The sequence below is a fragment of the Colletes latitarsis genome, chromosome 7, assembly GCF_051014445.1.
Source record: "Colletes latitarsis isolate SP2378_abdomen chromosome 7, iyColLati1, whole genome shotgun sequence".
NCBI classification, from domain to species: Eukaryota; Metazoa; Arthropoda; class Insecta; order Hymenoptera; family Colletidae; genus Colletes; species Colletes latitarsis.
In genome coordinates, this window is record NC_135140.1 from 11,614,165 (window position 1) to 11,629,127 (window position 14,963).

Below are 14,963 nucleotides of genomic sequence, written 5' to 3' on the forward strand. Positions count from 1 at the left end.
ATGGTGTTCCCATTCGAAAATATAAATGCATTTGTGTGTCGTTCAATATTATATAGAATTATCGATGAATAAAAATTCCTCCGCCTAATTCTAAATATTTATATGGTCTGGCACGAGTACGACCTTTTACAGGATGGAAAAATATTTTTTCTTTCGGTATCATACCTTCTGTTTCCAAATAAATATCAAAACATGCTCTTAGTCGTTGTAGTTGTGCAGACAACGTTGGCGGCTTTATCCACATGACGTTCACTTCTCTTTCAATATCTCTCAATATATCTACGGACGCTGGTACCATAGGACTTACGCTAATGTTAAATACTGGTGCAATTTTTGGATAGTCTGGCTTAATAGCTATTCTTGCAATTAATTCATCTATAACAGATATTGTACATTAAACGATGCAATAAACATTTATATATATTAAATAGTTTAAAAATATCTTACTGTTCCCTCGTCGAAGCGTAGCCTCATAAAATATGTCCAGCGAAGACACTATTCCTTGCTGTTGGAAGGCAGGGTTAGTGCAAGTGGAATAACTGTTCCACGATATTGTTGTAAATTTCTGTAAAATTGTACTAAGTTTTTGGGGCAGAGCATCAATCGCACTAGTAAAAATTAGCAAATTTCCAGACTCTAATTGCTGGATTTCTGTGCACAACTCCAACCTTGCCTTTACGCGTCTTTTAATTTCCCTTAGCACGCTGTCAACGCTATCTTGTGTTACTTCGGAACTTGTGTGCTATAATTTATATAATTAGATACATTAAAAGTACTTTGAAATAATTTAATATGAGATATATTTTAAGATACTGCATCAAAAGTTTCGTACTTTTTGTTCACGAATATCAGATGAAATAAAATGCAAACCAGCCATTCTTTGCGCCCATTTATACGGGATCCCCAATCCGAGCGTCGAAAACTGACCCAAATTATGTCGGCTTAATTGATAGTAATTAGCAGGATTTGGACTCTCCAATCCTAAATCCCGCGGATACAACTCTCGTAAAATTGATTCTGATACGAGCATGTCTCTGTTAACAAAAATTTCAAGATTTTTAGAAAGTGACAAATATTTATATAGTTATCAGATGAAAATATTTTATACCCAGTGCTAATTCCTCCAACACCTTCAGTTTTTAATCTTGATTCTACAGTAACCACTTTCAGAAACATTATATAAAAAAACTGTAACGTTAATTTCGTTTCGTCTGAAAATATTAGAGTTTTTAAATATTTAATCTTTATAACCACTAATTATTCTCGATACTAACTTTTCAGTTTAATAACTATCTTCACGTTTAAGGGATGTCTCTGCAATAACTTTGATTTCTTTTCTTCCTGTCTAGCTTCTCTAGATAATCTATGATGCCTCTTTTTATGTACAGGTGTTTCTTCTATGACATTTTCGGATAAAAATTCAGGATCTGAATCAGATTCTTGTAATCCGTCTTGGTTATTTGCACGTTTTGCTTCTTCCTCGTCACCTTCCACTTTTACTATTATAGTGTTATCTATATAGGAAAGGTTATAGGTGAATATATTCTTAAATTTCATTGGACTTGTCATATTAATTATTATCTTTAGAAAACAATTTTCACCAGACTTTGACTCCTTATCTTTGCTATAAAGATAGTAAGACTCTTAGAAAGTTACTCTGTACAAAAAACGTCGAAAATTTGTTTACACTCTTTTATGTAAAGATAGTATAATTCTAACAAAATAAAGCATACCATATGCATCTCTATATGCAGATGCTTTTGCATAAAGAACATACAATGGCGATGCAAGTAACGTTGCTTTATGATGTTCTTGTCTAATCTTGTCCAATGGTAAACCAAGACTTTCTTGAAGCGGTTTGCTTGCCTAGAAAACGAATATTTAGTTTAATTTTAATTATTTAAAATAGTATTATATTATAAAAGTATAAACAATTACTTCTAATATCGAATGAAGCTGTGGTGCAAGATTATCTAATCGAGATTGTTTAGACTCGATGCTCGAGGCTACTGCTTTTTTACTTTCTGTCAATTCATCGCACAAAGCAGCCAGTTGTTTTCTCTGCGTTAATTCCCATTCTAAACGTGCTAATCTTAGTTGATGAGGATTATGTTTTGTTATTTCCTAAAAATATTTACTTATAATACGACGAAGATAGGTATTACATTTCATCTTAACTAGTTTTAATATTTTTCATACTGGTCTACATATATTTTCAGGTGCGTGCTTATGAAATTCTTCTTCCGATACAAGTTGTATCAATTCATCTTTAGACCTACGAATGATTATATTATTTCAGCACATGGGAAATGAATTGTATAAAATATTCAGAATAGGGGACAATTACTTAAATTGAAGACATTTAATAACTTCTTTCTTTAAGTGCATCACTTCATATAATAAATTTTGTAAATGTAAATGCCTACTATCGACACTGCTCTTGGAGGATATAAGAGAGTCTCTGGCAAATTTTGTTCGAAACTTTTCCATTCTATTTAATTTCTTAAGTTCGATAAATGCTAATGACGTTTGAATTTGAAGTTCGCGTATCTCATCTTGGGCCTGAAAATATACAATTCTACAATTTACTTTAACTTTAATGTAGTATAGATTTTGTTGATCAAAATACAAACATTCGTATCTCCATTGATTTTCAATTTTGCTATTTTATTCATAGCTTTACGTATACTGTCGCAGGTCGACAGAAAACTTTCAGAATCATTTTCCGGCAATCTTTCTATAGCTTCCTTCTCTTCGTAACTGATTATAACCTAGATATTAAAAAAAAATTTGATTTACTATCGAAAAGAACTGTTTTAAATAAACGTTTATACCTTATACATATCTCCTTCTTTAAGCGATATTCCAGAATTTCCACTAATCGATTTTCTTCTTTTTTTCGAATTATCAGAATCATTTTCTTTACCCATTTTCTTTCTGTTAACACTTAGGCAACGTAGACGTCTCGCTTGTACTTATCTAATATTGTTTCTACGATTATGTTTTCGAAACCCAATAGGTATATTATTATCGCTACCGTAAATATTAAAACTTATCTTAAAAGACTGTTATTTGTTATTTTTTTACATGCACATCGGTATTGATAAATAATGTGTACACAATATGATGGTAGTAAAATAGGTTATATTCAGTTCAGCTAGAAATTCAAGAATATCAATCAATGTATTATTTGTTACATCCTAATAATATTTTAATTTACATATAAGTTGTCTTTATTTTTCAAAAAAATACATTTTTATGAGGGAATAACAAAAAACAAAAGAACATGACCCCGACGTGATTTGAACACGCAACCTTCTGATCTGGAGTCAGACGCGCTACCGTTGCGCCACGGAGTCTTCTTGTTAAAGTTTCTTTGTTACTGGTATTTCTGTTTCACATTACAGTAATATTTAGAAATCAATACATATAATGTATCATTTAACATTCTAATGAACCTACATTTCAAACGCTTTATAATTATTTTAAATTCTATGTTATATTACCATTAAGTAATCTTCTATTACAGAGTATTTATGCATATTTCTATGAAATCTATGGATTTACAGAAGTAATAGATACTAATTCCAAAAGAATAAAGATAAATATGTAAACGGTTAAAGAATAGAACGTATAAGTTCATATTTTGTAGTATTTCATGTTAATTAATGAGGTCCAAAGATGAGTTATTATGGAACACCTCTAACAAGAACTACAAAGACAAAAGTAAAAAATTTACAACGTGGAATGAAATATGTGCATCTTTATTACAAAATTTTCTGCCGTTTCTTGGCCAATTGTAGCAAAAGTAGCAACGTTTGTGTGATTGGAGTTGTAACGACGTTGAAATCGATGTCCAGTGCAAGTTGCAAGTTGCAACGCATATCGATGCTCGCGTGCCGGTGTGCGGTGCCAGTGTGCCAGTACAGTGCCGGTTCTGTTATTTTTAAATGTGTGGCGCCCTCATCCGTATTACAGCGAGAGCGAGACGGCGACCCGATCGCGACGGGATTTCACGGGATTTGTGTAAATTACAACTTGTAATGTCTTGTTTTGTTATACAGTAGTGGTGTTGTACATGATCATCTCCACTCTCCTGGTCATTATGCACTCTATCATTACGTGCAATCCCATAAGTTTAATCTATAAATGATTTAAAAAAAAGTGTTCGAATTGTTGAGTGAAACAATTATTTAATGAACATAGAACTTTTTTGTTTAATCAGATAGAAATATATATATTTAACAATTTACTTTTCTTGAAATTATGGAAAATTTTAAATAAATATTAATGCATTCCTACATAATGAATTCTTTGTTATTGATACGGTCGTACAGTTCTAGTACCTCCAATGCAATTAAAAAAAGTGCAAAGTCGATTAGAAATGAATTTTTGAATTATTTTGAAAAAGATTTGGGACATACTTTTATTCGATCAAGTCCTGTTACACCACTTAACGATCAAACAATTGCATTTGTTAATGCTGGCATGAACCAAGTATGCATAGATTTTATAATTTTATATAATATCTATCATTGAGTAATGTTTACTTTTCATAAATAATTTTAATGTATTTATAACAAATATTACTGATTAAATTTTTTTGTTTCTGTTTAGTTTAAAGGAATATTCTTAGATTATTATGATCCACCTACAATGAAAGTTGTAAATTCACAAAAGTGTATTAGAATTAGTGGAAAACACAATGATCTAAATATAGTTGGAAATGATACTTATCATCATACATTTTTTGAAATGTTAGGGAATTGGTCTTTTGGAGATTATTTTAAGGTAACTACCTTAAGTCTTTTTAAAATATTTTTATACACTTTTGAATATAAATTTTACAAACATAGAGTATTAAATATAAATTCAATATTATAGAGAGAAGCTTGTTGTTATGCTTGGGATTTATTAACAAAACATTATGGAATTAAAGAAGATTGTTTGTATGTAACATACTTTGGTGGGAATGAAGAGTTAGGATTAAAACCAGATTTAGAATGTAAAGATATTTGGTTAAGTATTGGCGTTTCAAAAGATAAAGTTCTACCATTTGGGATGCAAGATAATTTTTGGGAAATGGGTATTTCCGGGCCATGTGGTCCTTGTACAGAAATACATGTAGATCATACAAAACAAATAGCAAATCAATCTATGCGGGTTAACAAGGGTTATACAGATCTGACAGAACTATGGAACATAGTTTTTATACAATACGAACGGTATGCAATAAATAGTAAATAACACAAAAAGAAACTTTTTTTAATTATGTGAACTAATATTTTTGTAATACGATGCAAAAAGTAATTTGCCCACAAATAAACCTGTAAACTTCTATTGTGTATGGGCCTTGTATGATTAACTTCATGCATTAATTATTAAACTTATATAATTTTGAATATTAATTTTTCTATTTTTTATATTAGGTTAACAGATAGTACTATAGTACCATTGTCGAAACAGTACGTTGATACAGGCATGGGATTTGAAAGATTAGTTTCTCTATTACAGGAAAAGAAATCAAATTATGATACAGATATTTTCCAACCACTTTTTAAAACTATTCAAAAATTTGCAAAAACACCAGAATATAAAGGACAATTTCATAATGATGAAAGTAAACTTGACAGTGGATACAGAATATTAGCAGATCATAGTAGAATGATCACTGTAGCATTAGCAGATGGAATGATACCAGAGGAAAGGTACAAGGGCATTGACCTACGTATTCGATATAGTAACTGCCGTGAATTATTATAGTTAATAACATTTTCAGTAATAAGCTTAGAAAAATAATAAGAAAAGCAATTGATATAGGTGAGAAAACATTTAAAAAGCGAGGAATACTTTCAGAACTTTCATATGCTGTAGCAGACAGTTTGGGCGATGTTTATCCAGAGTTACAAAGTAATCTTAAAAAGGTAATATAAAATGTGCTAACAAAAGATTTTATAATTTATTTTGTAATACAATTGTAACTAGGTTCAGAAGATAATAGAATTTGAAGAAGATTTATTTAAAAAATTACAAAATACTTCTGGTAAAGATTGGAAAAAAATGGTTGAGATACGTCCTGAACTGGTAGCAGTCACTGACTGGATGTCTTTTGGCTTATTAAATGGATATAAGTACCTGCAGCATACACTTAAAGATTTGTAAGTACCAGCAAACAAAATTATGGACATGCTAACACAAATTTAGAAAATACGTATTTCTTAAAAACCTTTTGGTATTACAGAAAAGATACCAAAGTGCTATCAGGAGATGTTGCTTTTAATTTGTACGATTCATATGGTTTAAGTGTGGAAACAATAAAAGAACTTGCAAACATTGAATCTTTACATTTTGATGAAAAAGCTTTCCAAGATAAGTTACAAAATCTTAGGTATCGATCAAAAATTGGACTAGAAAAAAGTAGTGAAGCAGTTGCAAAAGAAATCATAGAATTACTTGAAAAAAATCAAATACCTAAAACTGATGACACTTTTAAATATGAGTATGTTTTCAATGGGAATAATTGCCAATTTCCTACGATTGCGAGTACAATTGTGGGGTTGATTGTAAATGGTAAAAGTTGATGCTTAACTTGTGCATATTTAATGCCAATTAAGTTTTAATTGATAAAAAATGTATATTGTTAATTTATTTTAGGTAATTTGATATTAAATAGAGGGAACGAAATTACAAATGAAAAAGCATGTTCAAACATTCAGAAGAAAATTGTTGATTCTAATACGAAATCAGATCAAGAAGATGAAATTGGAATTATATTAGATAAAACATTATGTTATTCCACGGAGGGCGGCCAAACATCAGATAGCGGTATTATTTGTATAAAAGATCTTATTTTCAACATAATTAATGTGAGAAAGATTAATGATTATGTTATACACTTTGGAAAATTTGCACAAAGTAATTCAAAGTATGTATTCATTAAAATTTTTAAATAATTGCATATAATTTAGTAATGGACAAAAAAAGTATATGATTGTACAAATTTTGTATTTAGATATTCAAATGAAAAATTAAAAGTTGGTGACAGCTGTGTTGTATCTATTAATCCAGAACTTCGAATTGGAATAATGCAACATCATACTGGGGCACATTTGTTAAATGCATCATTAAAGCAAATTATGCAAGTAGTTTATTCACGAAATTCTCATATTTCTTCACATGCTTTGAAACTTCAGTTTAACTCTTTTAAGGAGAAACTTACATTTGAACAACTGAAAAAAATTGAGAATAATATCAATAGTGTTATACAGGCCGATGTTCCTGTTACAACAAAAATCGTGAATTCGTTAGAGTTATTATCCGAAGATTTTATAACATTAATACCAGGAGAAATTTACCCTTATACAGGAATTCGAGTTGTGGAAATTCACTCTAATAACTTGAAATCAAAGTAGGTAGTGAAAAAATAACTGTATATAAAAGATTACTTCTCTTTGTATTTATTTTTATTTTTAGCAATAGCTGATATTTCAAATTTTGTTTAGAGAAGCATGTTGTGGTACACATGTACCTAATACAGGATTATTGAAACACTTTTGTTTGCTAAATTATTTTTCAAAAGGATCAGCAAATTTGAATATTAAAGCGGCTGTAGGATCGTTTGCTACATCTGCTAAATTGGAAGGTGAAAATGTACAACGAAAAATATTAAATCTGGAACAAAAATTGAAAACTGAAAAGCTTGCATATGACATTTTCAAATCAATAAGTCAAGAAATTAAAAATGATATAACTAATGATGATAGAAAAACACCAATACCGTATCTTATTAAAGAAGAATGTTTAATGAAACTAAACGATTTAAATAAAAATGCTTGGGTGCAAGCAAAAGAAATAGAAAAGTAAGTATTGTACTTTATTTATGGTGACATCAAAATACTTAGAGTTTATAAATCTACTTTTGTATATTGCAAAACAGCTAATTCTTTTATGGCATTAAACAGTAATTCTTAAACGAATCAGCATGCAAATTAACTTTTTAAATGATATTCTGATATAAAAAAAAAATTAAATAATTTCTCTAATATTGCGTGACAAATTTATTGAGAAATTTTTCTTCTCGCCTACAAATTAATTAATATTAATATTAATATATATATACATATTATTTCAAAGGTCTACTTTAACTATGGATATAAAAGGTATAACTAATACAACCAATACCTTTATCGTTCATTGTTTATATCAAAATCCCATGTATTTATCCCTTCATGAAATTGTATCTTTTTATTCAAATATACCAACACTGATTATGTTATATCACAATGGAACAGTGAGAGCACGATGTTACGTACCTCAGGTATACGATAAATATAGACGAATTATTCTTCTAAATTTCAGTGATAAATTCTTCAAATTTAATATTCAATTATTCTTTACAGGAAATTGCGTCTGAAATGTTTAATGCACAAGTATGGATGAAAGTACTTCTTGATATTTTTAATACAGATTACGGTCCGATTAAAGGTTTTAATCCACTTTTAATTGCTAGTATGACGACTACAAGTATTTCAGATACCTTACAAGAATCCGTAATACACAAAGCAGTTGAGCAAGCTAAAGCTTTTGCATCTATACATATAAAGAAAATATAAATTCTATATTTCATTATATTGTAAATATTTATTAATTTAAAAATAAATTTTGTAAAAGTAAGTTGTAATGATGTTTGATTAGGTTTCTTGTATTCATTGATTTTTTTTTTCATCTTATTGTACAAATTAATATAGATTGAATACAATTTGCAAATAATAATTTCTTAAAATATCATTTCGTTTATTTACTATTATAAAATAATGATATAGTCTCGTTTCAATTATAACAATTAAATACAATTTAGTTAATTCTGTAACTTTGTATTTTCTACATTGTTCTTGTAGAATAGTCTTAGAGCATCCCACTGTGCTGTATGCAGCAATATATGGGGTCTTTTTTTCTTCATATATGCTACTGTTTCCTCTGGAGTCCATTGATTCTTCTATAAAATATATTATTTTTAATCATATTAACGACTACATGAAAATTCATTAAAAAATGTGATCTATATGTATTCCATTCTCTAACCATCATTAAATAACATCCAACTAATGTTGCACTACGTGTTCTTCCTGCTTTGCAATGTACATAAACACTACCAGTTTGGTAGTTGTTTTTATCAGGAAAATTAGAATTATTTAATTCATTTGGTGTTCTACAAAACTTATTAATAAAGTTTACACCACACTGTAATTTTTCTTGTGAAGGGGATTGAAAAATATCAGTTGTTGATAGTTGCAAAAATTCTACATTATTCATTTTCCATTCCTAAAAAAATATACACGATATATTAAGTAATGTTTTTTTTTTTTTTAAATAAAGACATATACTAAATAATTGCTTTATTTCATACCCTTTCAGTATTTGAAAATAATCGTAATTCATAGTCTTCATTCATTGAAATAACACCTTTGATATTTTCTTCAATTATTAACTAAAATTTTAAACAGTTTTTAGATAATTAATATATACTTCGCCATGTATATTATGATTATATTTTGCCAAATATAAGTTATAAAATATATTAAATGCAATATATGTTTAAATATCGTTACTATTAATTAAGATACAAACGGCAATAAATTTATAAATACATATTTACAACGCATAAGTACATACCTGTTTGGTCATACTTCGAAACGGCAAAGCACCTAACACTACAACCTCGTCAATTCTATTGTACCAATTTCTCGACGAAACTTTTTCCATTAATACATTATAAAGTAGCGTAGGATAAAATGTCAATCTGGCAAACATCGCTTCTACAATTATAGTTCGTAAATAAATCTTACCAATTTTTTAACAATTTCTTTGGTATAAATTATACATAATATTTAAACTTTGGTATAAAGTTCAATTTTATTTCGTAATCATTTCATATACAGGGTGTCTTGTTTGAGTTCAGCAGAATATCTCGGAAGGAGTTGTAGTTATTAAAAAAATGTTCGTACAAAAGTTGTTTTGTAGGGCGGGCTATATCATGTAGTACTAATTGTTTTTTTGTGGAGTAGCGGAGTCTAATTTTCTTAAATGTAATACTATATTTTTTTCTTTAGGAAGTAACAGCAGGTACTGAGACAAATCCAAAGAGGTGCTATACGATATTATTTTTAATTCAATAAAGGTAATTTGTTGGCTTGTGTCCTGCATCAGTCGACGACCAACAGCCAGCAGCGGCTGCTGAGCAGCGTTGGTTGCGTACGTATCAAGTTACAGCAATTATGATATCATAAACAGGAATTAAGGATTATTGCTAAACTGATTTGTCGAACATATAAGAATTAATGAAAGAAGCGCGTGAAAAATTATTTAATACGGACGAATTTGATGCTACATAACAGCGGCTGACTGGCTATCGGCCCCCGACCGATCCAGAACGTAAATATAAGATGACGATTTACCTTTACCGAACTTAGAATAATATCGTATAACAACTCTTTGGATTTGTTTCAGTGCCTACTGTTACTTTTCGAAGAAAAAAATATGGCATAGATTTCCTCCACTTCACCCATAAGAAAACAATTAATACTACATGATGTAGCTCGTTTTACCAAACATTTTTTTAATAACTACAACTCCTTCTGAGATATCCTGCTGTACTCACTTAAACAAGACACACTGTATATCTTCAAAAAAATGTTTCAAATTTGATTTGCTAAAGTATTCGAAGAAGTAAATGAATCTACTACTGTGGAAAGTAGTAATGCTAAGTAAAAGTAACAGTACTTATGATACACAAGGTGTTCTAAAATTCCTTGACTTTGAGCATATACAGAGTGTTCGGTCACCCCTGGGAAAAATTTTAATGGAAGATTCTAGAGGCCAAAATAAGACGAAAATCAAGAATACCAATTTGTTGATGGAGGCTTCGTTAATAAGTTATTAACGTTTAAAATTCCGCCCGTACTGAATTTTTTTTTCGAAAATGCGCAGGATTTCGAGGGTGTCTATTCACCAAAAATGATTGTAATTGACCCCCGCAACCAAAAATAATATTTTCTAAATGATTTGAAATTTTTGAATTTAATTTTTTAATAACTTTTTAACGAATCCTCAGTCAAGAAATTGATATTCTTGATTTTCATCATTTAAAGGTGTCGATTAATTAAAATTTCAAAGTTTATCTGTTTTCTTAGCGAATATAATAAAGAAATATTTTTTTCAGTCAATAAAGTCTTTTTAATGTAATCTTGAAAGTTATTTGTTTTTATCGTACGATTGTTAAAATGGCATTCTTCTACGTACGCATATTTCAAGAAACACGTAAAAATGAACGGAAATAGTTTAAACATCTGTTTTAACAGAATAAACATTTTTCTTATAACTCAAAAGTTGTAGATTTCTAAATCTTTTAAACTAACATCTTTCGCTTATTTTAATTAGAACTTACGAATAGCTACAGGACCATTAATTCTAAACCACCATGTATATTGTGGGACCATAATGGAGATTTATAATGTTCGACTTTCATAATGTATACAATAATTTTAATGTGACAATAATATTTGCAACATTTATAATCTTTTTAAATCTGAAAAATGTTATTTAAAGTAAATAAAAATAAAACCAAAATATTTTCAGTAAATTTGATTGTAAATCATTTTATATGATACATACACGCGCGCGCATATTTGCATGCATCTTTAAGATTTAGGATCTAACAATCAACAAGTAATTTATGATTGTTAAGTCAAGGTAATCAGTTTATATTTATTTTTAGAAATATTTCTGTATTGTTCTTAAAATTTTAATTATTATTTAATACTTGTTGAAAAATGTCTATATATATCAGTCCATATTAATTGTACTTTAACATTTATAATGCTTTTTGGAACATATAAGCTATATCCCTTCCTGCTTATGAACACAATAAACATATTAATTACGTGTAATTCTTCTATGAATCAATATAATCAATATTAAAATTTGTTTTTTAGATTTAATATGATTTCCTATTTTTGTACATATATATATATACATTAAACATATTACAGAAAAATAATTACATGATACTAAATATATTCTTCTAATTTACACATACTTGCATAATAATATAGAAATTTATATTAAAATATTACAGTTCTCAAATTTACAATGTTGTTTAACATAAACAACATATAAATGAAAGTATATTCATCTAATTATAATAAAATGTTAAATACTTTTATGTTTATATAGAATCTTTCTTTTGTGAAATTTGTTCTGTTGGTGATTTTAATATATCTACATCTAAACAATAGTGACCTAATTCCCCTTTCCTAAATATGCTAACAAAATACTCTGCTGCATATCTTAAATCTGGTTTCATAATAATACTTCCATCATAATTTTTCCTTTTTATAACTTTCTGCTGTTTTGCTGCAATATATGTAAGAATGTATAATATATTGTCATTTGGCTCTGTTAAGCCAAGTTTTTCCACATATTTAAATCGTTTATTTTTATTCAACCAAAACAATAGATAATCTGCAAGTATTTCTGGCCCTACTAAATGATCCTGCATACAACCAACTAATGCTAATTTTAGACCAGTGTACGTATCTGGTATAACAGGAGCTAAAATTCCAGGTGTATCCAATACATAAATGTCCGGACTTTCTGATATTTTTATACGCGTTGATACAGATCGTGTAATACCAGCAACTCCGCCAACAGCTGCTGCTTTACTTCTACGAAGGTTGTTACTTCTTAAACGATTAATTAGCGAAGACTTCCCTACATTCGGAACACCAATAATCATTATGGCAAATGAACTTTCTTGTGCTCTGTTGTAACGATTTGATTGTTTAATTAACGTTTTTGCTAAAGGCAATAGTTGTTTAGCACCAGCACACATTTCATTTTTAAAGTTAGTAAATAATACATTATGTATTCCTCTTCTGTCTAATTCTGCTATTATAGACTTTTTAAACTTCATATCAGTTAAATCCATTTTGTTTAATACAAAAATATGAGGCTTAATTCCAATTAAAGTATTATTAAAATTAGCAAAATGTCCAGAAATTGGAATTCTTGCATCATGAACTTCAATTATACAATCTACGTTTTTCAATCCTTGCTGCATTTGTTTCAACCCCTTACTCATATGTCCAGGGAACCATCTCAATATATCTTTTTCCACTACTGGAAATATATCACGAAATTTAGGTATAACATTACCTCCTGAATTTGTCATTTTGAAGCGTTTTATAACCTTTACTGACATCGTTTGTTTTGAGATATTTTCTGTAATAACAGTTTTCATATGAATTATTTCAAATCAAACGGTGAATACGTATTTTATTAAAATTTGTATAATGTTGCAAAAAATATTTTTATTTTTAAGCTAATAATTCATTATATTGTTTATACCTGCATAAAAATAATAGTAAAGGTGACTTTTAATTGATCCTAAATGCTGGTTTTTACATAACACGAAATAACGACACTAAACAACCAACTTTAATACCAGACTGGTACTTACTACCAGTTACCAGCCATGCCGAACGACAGTGACACCTCTATCCCGCCCCCGGAGGAGGATTAAACTAAGTAAATCTAGGGAAATTCTTTTTTACCAATGCCGACGGAATCTCGACCGTCTCGACGTAATACAGGTATATCACAGAGGTATATAGAGATCAGTGGTTCAAGGTCTCCAAAATTAGGATATCGACATCAAAAATTTCGACAAAAGTGTTGTCCCTGTATGTTACTCTATGACTGTATGTAATTGGAGTTTAGTGACTAGTGACTTTCCTTTCAAATATCCTAAATCTATTTAACCCACTGTACCCTAGGATGTATTAAATTTGCGCGAGAACACGGCATATGCATATATGGCGCTAGATTTCCAGTTAACGGAATAACATTGAAATCGAGAGATTAAATTAAAAATAACAACTAAAACAACTGGAAGTAAAACAGTTGAAACAAAATCATATTTAAAACGAATTTAAACAGGTAAATGTTATAAATATAATATGAAGAAATTAAAAAAAAAAATTCAAGTTTGTTGATAAAGATAATTAAACATCATTGTTGTTAATTATAAGTTTTTAAAGTTTCAACGTATTACTAAAATAAATTACTAATTAAAATAATAAAATTTTCTTATTAAAGGTATCATAATGCAAAGGTCCTCTAGATTAAAACGTGAACTTAAACAACTAGAATGTAATCCTACAGAAGGAATTTGTTGTTATACAAAGACAAATAATTTTGCAAGTCTTGTCGCAACAATTGTTGGACCAGGTGGGAGCCCATACAATGGTGGCATTTTTGAACTAGAAATTGATGTACCTGAGAAGTATCCATTTGAACCTCCACGGATTACTTTTAAAACACCTGTTTATCATCCAAACATTGATAATAAAGGCCGTATTTGTATGGATTTATTAAACATGCCACCTAAAGGTAGTTGGAAGCCTACTATTGGTTTGAAAAATCTTTTGGATGCTATACAACATCTACTAGGAAATCCAAATCCTGATGATCCTCTAATGATAGATATAGCTCAAGAATATAAATTTAACAGACAAAAGTTTGAACAACAAGTAAAAAAGTATGTCGAAGAAACTAAAAATAAACTTTCTTAATCAATTGTAAATATTTTGTTATATCTTTAAAATATATAAATATATTGATAATATACATATTTCAGATATAAGGTATAATTTAAATTTGTTTATTTCAAAAACATTCTATGTAATGATGAATGAATCTGTGTAATTTAAAAAAAGATATGTCATGGTATAAATATTTTTCTTCTAAAGACGAAAAAGTGTTGAGATAATTTAAATATTTATTGTATGAATGATTAAAATTTACTTTCAGTATAATAGCTCTTATAGAATAATTACAATGCGATTGAATTACCTACAAGTATATATTCAGTTCTACATAGAGAGCGAGATGAAAAGGTTCACATT

The 14,963-nt window shown here is 28.8% G+C and overlaps 4 protein-coding genes and 1 non-coding gene across 8 annotated transcripts; 2 read left to right on the top strand and 3 right to left on the bottom strand.

Annotated features, from left to right (window-relative positions):
- Nucleotides 1–58: 58 nt before the first annotated feature.
- Nucleotides 59–3,307, bottom strand: Thoc5 (THO complex subunit 5). Its single transcript, XM_076769033.1, has 11 exons — nt 2,835–3,307; nt 2,634–2,771; nt 2,348–2,562; nt 2,200–2,275; nt 1,939–2,124; nt 1,734–1,866; nt 1,275–1,514; nt 1,109–1,211; nt 833–1,034; nt 448–742; nt 59–375 (listed from the first exon to the last, which is right to left on the bottom strand). Exons 1-11 carry the CDS (start codon nt 2,928–2,930, stop codon nt 59–61), a joined length of 2,001 nt encoding a protein of 666 aa, XP_076625148.1. The 5' UTR covers nt 2,931–3,307.
- Nucleotides 3,288–3,359, bottom strand: Trnaw-cca (transfer RNA tryptophan (anticodon CCA)). The gene has a single exon. It is a non-coding gene; the product is annotated as a tRNA-Trp (tRNA).
- Nucleotides 3,360–3,998: 639 nt separating this feature from the next.
- On the top strand, nt 3,999–8,639 carry Alars-m (alanine--tRNA ligase, mitochondrial). The gene is made up of 12 exons (XM_076768529.1): nt 3,999–4,497; nt 4,618–4,791; nt 4,885–5,225; nt 5,430–5,708; nt 5,780–5,924; nt 5,986–6,158; nt 6,242–6,570; nt 6,655–6,925; nt 7,013–7,408; nt 7,503–7,859; nt 8,134–8,317; nt 8,400–8,639. Exons 1-12 carry the CDS (start codon nt 4,291–4,293, stop codon nt 8,610–8,612), a joined length of 3,069 nt encoding a protein of 1,022 aa, XP_076624644.1. The 5' UTR covers nt 3,999–4,290; the 3' UTR covers nt 8,613–8,639.
- Nucleotides 8,640–8,692: 53 nt separating this feature from the next.
- Nucleotides 8,693–13,507, bottom strand: LOC143343550 (phosphatidylglycerophosphatase and protein-tyrosine phosphatase 1-like). 3 transcript variants are annotated; one of them, XM_076768532.1, is made up of 6 exons: nt 13,405–13,507; nt 13,213–13,278; nt 9,673–9,815; nt 9,407–9,487; nt 9,082–9,321; nt 8,693–8,995 (listed from the first exon to the last, which is right to left on the bottom strand). In XM_076768532.1, the coding sequence occupies exons 2-6, from the start codon at nt 13,256–13,258 to the stop codon at nt 8,858–8,860; spliced, it is 648 nt and encodes a 215-aa protein (XP_076624647.1). In that variant the 5' UTR covers nt 13,259–13,278; nt 13,405–13,507; the 3' UTR covers nt 8,693–8,857. The 3 variants fall into 3 exon arrangements, with proteins under 3 accessions (XP_076624647.1, XP_076624646.1, XP_076624645.1); XM_076768531.1 differs by lacking the exons at nt 13,213–13,278; nt 13,405–13,507 and adding an exon at nt 11,444–12,227; XM_076768530.1 differs by lacking the exons at nt 8,693–8,995; nt 9,082–9,321; nt 9,407–9,487; nt 9,673–9,815 and having other exon boundaries at nt 11,979–13,278.
- Nucleotides 13,508–13,620: 113 nt separating this feature from the next.
- On the top strand, nt 13,621–14,808 carry LOC143343330 (ubiquitin-conjugating enzyme E2 T). Of its 2 annotated transcripts, XM_076768123.1 has the most exons (3): nt 13,621–13,757; nt 13,833–13,995; nt 14,155–14,808. In XM_076768123.1, exon 3 carries the CDS (start codon nt 14,163–14,165, stop codon nt 14,628–14,630), a length of 468 nt encoding a protein of 155 aa, XP_076624238.1. In that variant the 5' UTR covers nt 13,621–13,757; nt 13,833–13,995; nt 14,155–14,162; the 3' UTR covers nt 14,631–14,808. The 2 variants fall into 2 exon arrangements, with proteins under 2 accessions (XP_076624238.1, XP_076624237.1); XM_076768122.1 differs by having other exon boundaries at nt 13,621–13,995.
- The last annotated feature ends 155 nt before the right edge of the window (nt 14,809–14,963 follow it).

Coding starts and splice junctions, on each gene's coding strand:
- Thoc5 (XM_076769033.1), bottom strand. CDS start 2,930: ATGGGTAAAGAAAATGATTCTGATAATTCGAAAAAAAGAAGAAAATCG. Junction 1,867..1,938: donor AGCTTCATTCGATATTAGAA/GTAATTGTTTAT, acceptor TTCGTTTTCTAG/GCAAGCAAACCGCTTCAAGA. Junction 1,035..1,108: donor GTTGGAGGAATTAGCACTGG/GTATAAAATATT, acceptor TTTTGTTAACAG/AGACATGCTCGTATCAGAAT.
- Alars-m (XM_076768529.1), top strand. CDS start 4,291: ATGCATTCCTACATAATGAATTCTTTGTTATTGATACGGTCGTACAGT. Junction 6,926..7,012: donor TTTGCACAAAGTAATTCAAA/GTATGTATTCAT, acceptor TTTTGTATTTAG/ATATTCAAATGAAAAATTAA. Junction 8,318..8,399: donor CACGATGTTACGTACCTCAG/GTATACGATAAA, acceptor TATTCTTTACAG/GAAATTGCGTCTGAAATGTT.
- LOC143343550 (XM_076768530.1), bottom strand. CDS start 13,258: ATGTCAGTAAAGGTTATAAAACGCTTCAAAATGACAAATTCAGGAGGT.
- LOC143343330 (XM_076768122.1), top strand. CDS start 14,163: ATGCAAAGGTCCTCTAGATTAAAACGTGAACTTAAACAACTAGAATGT.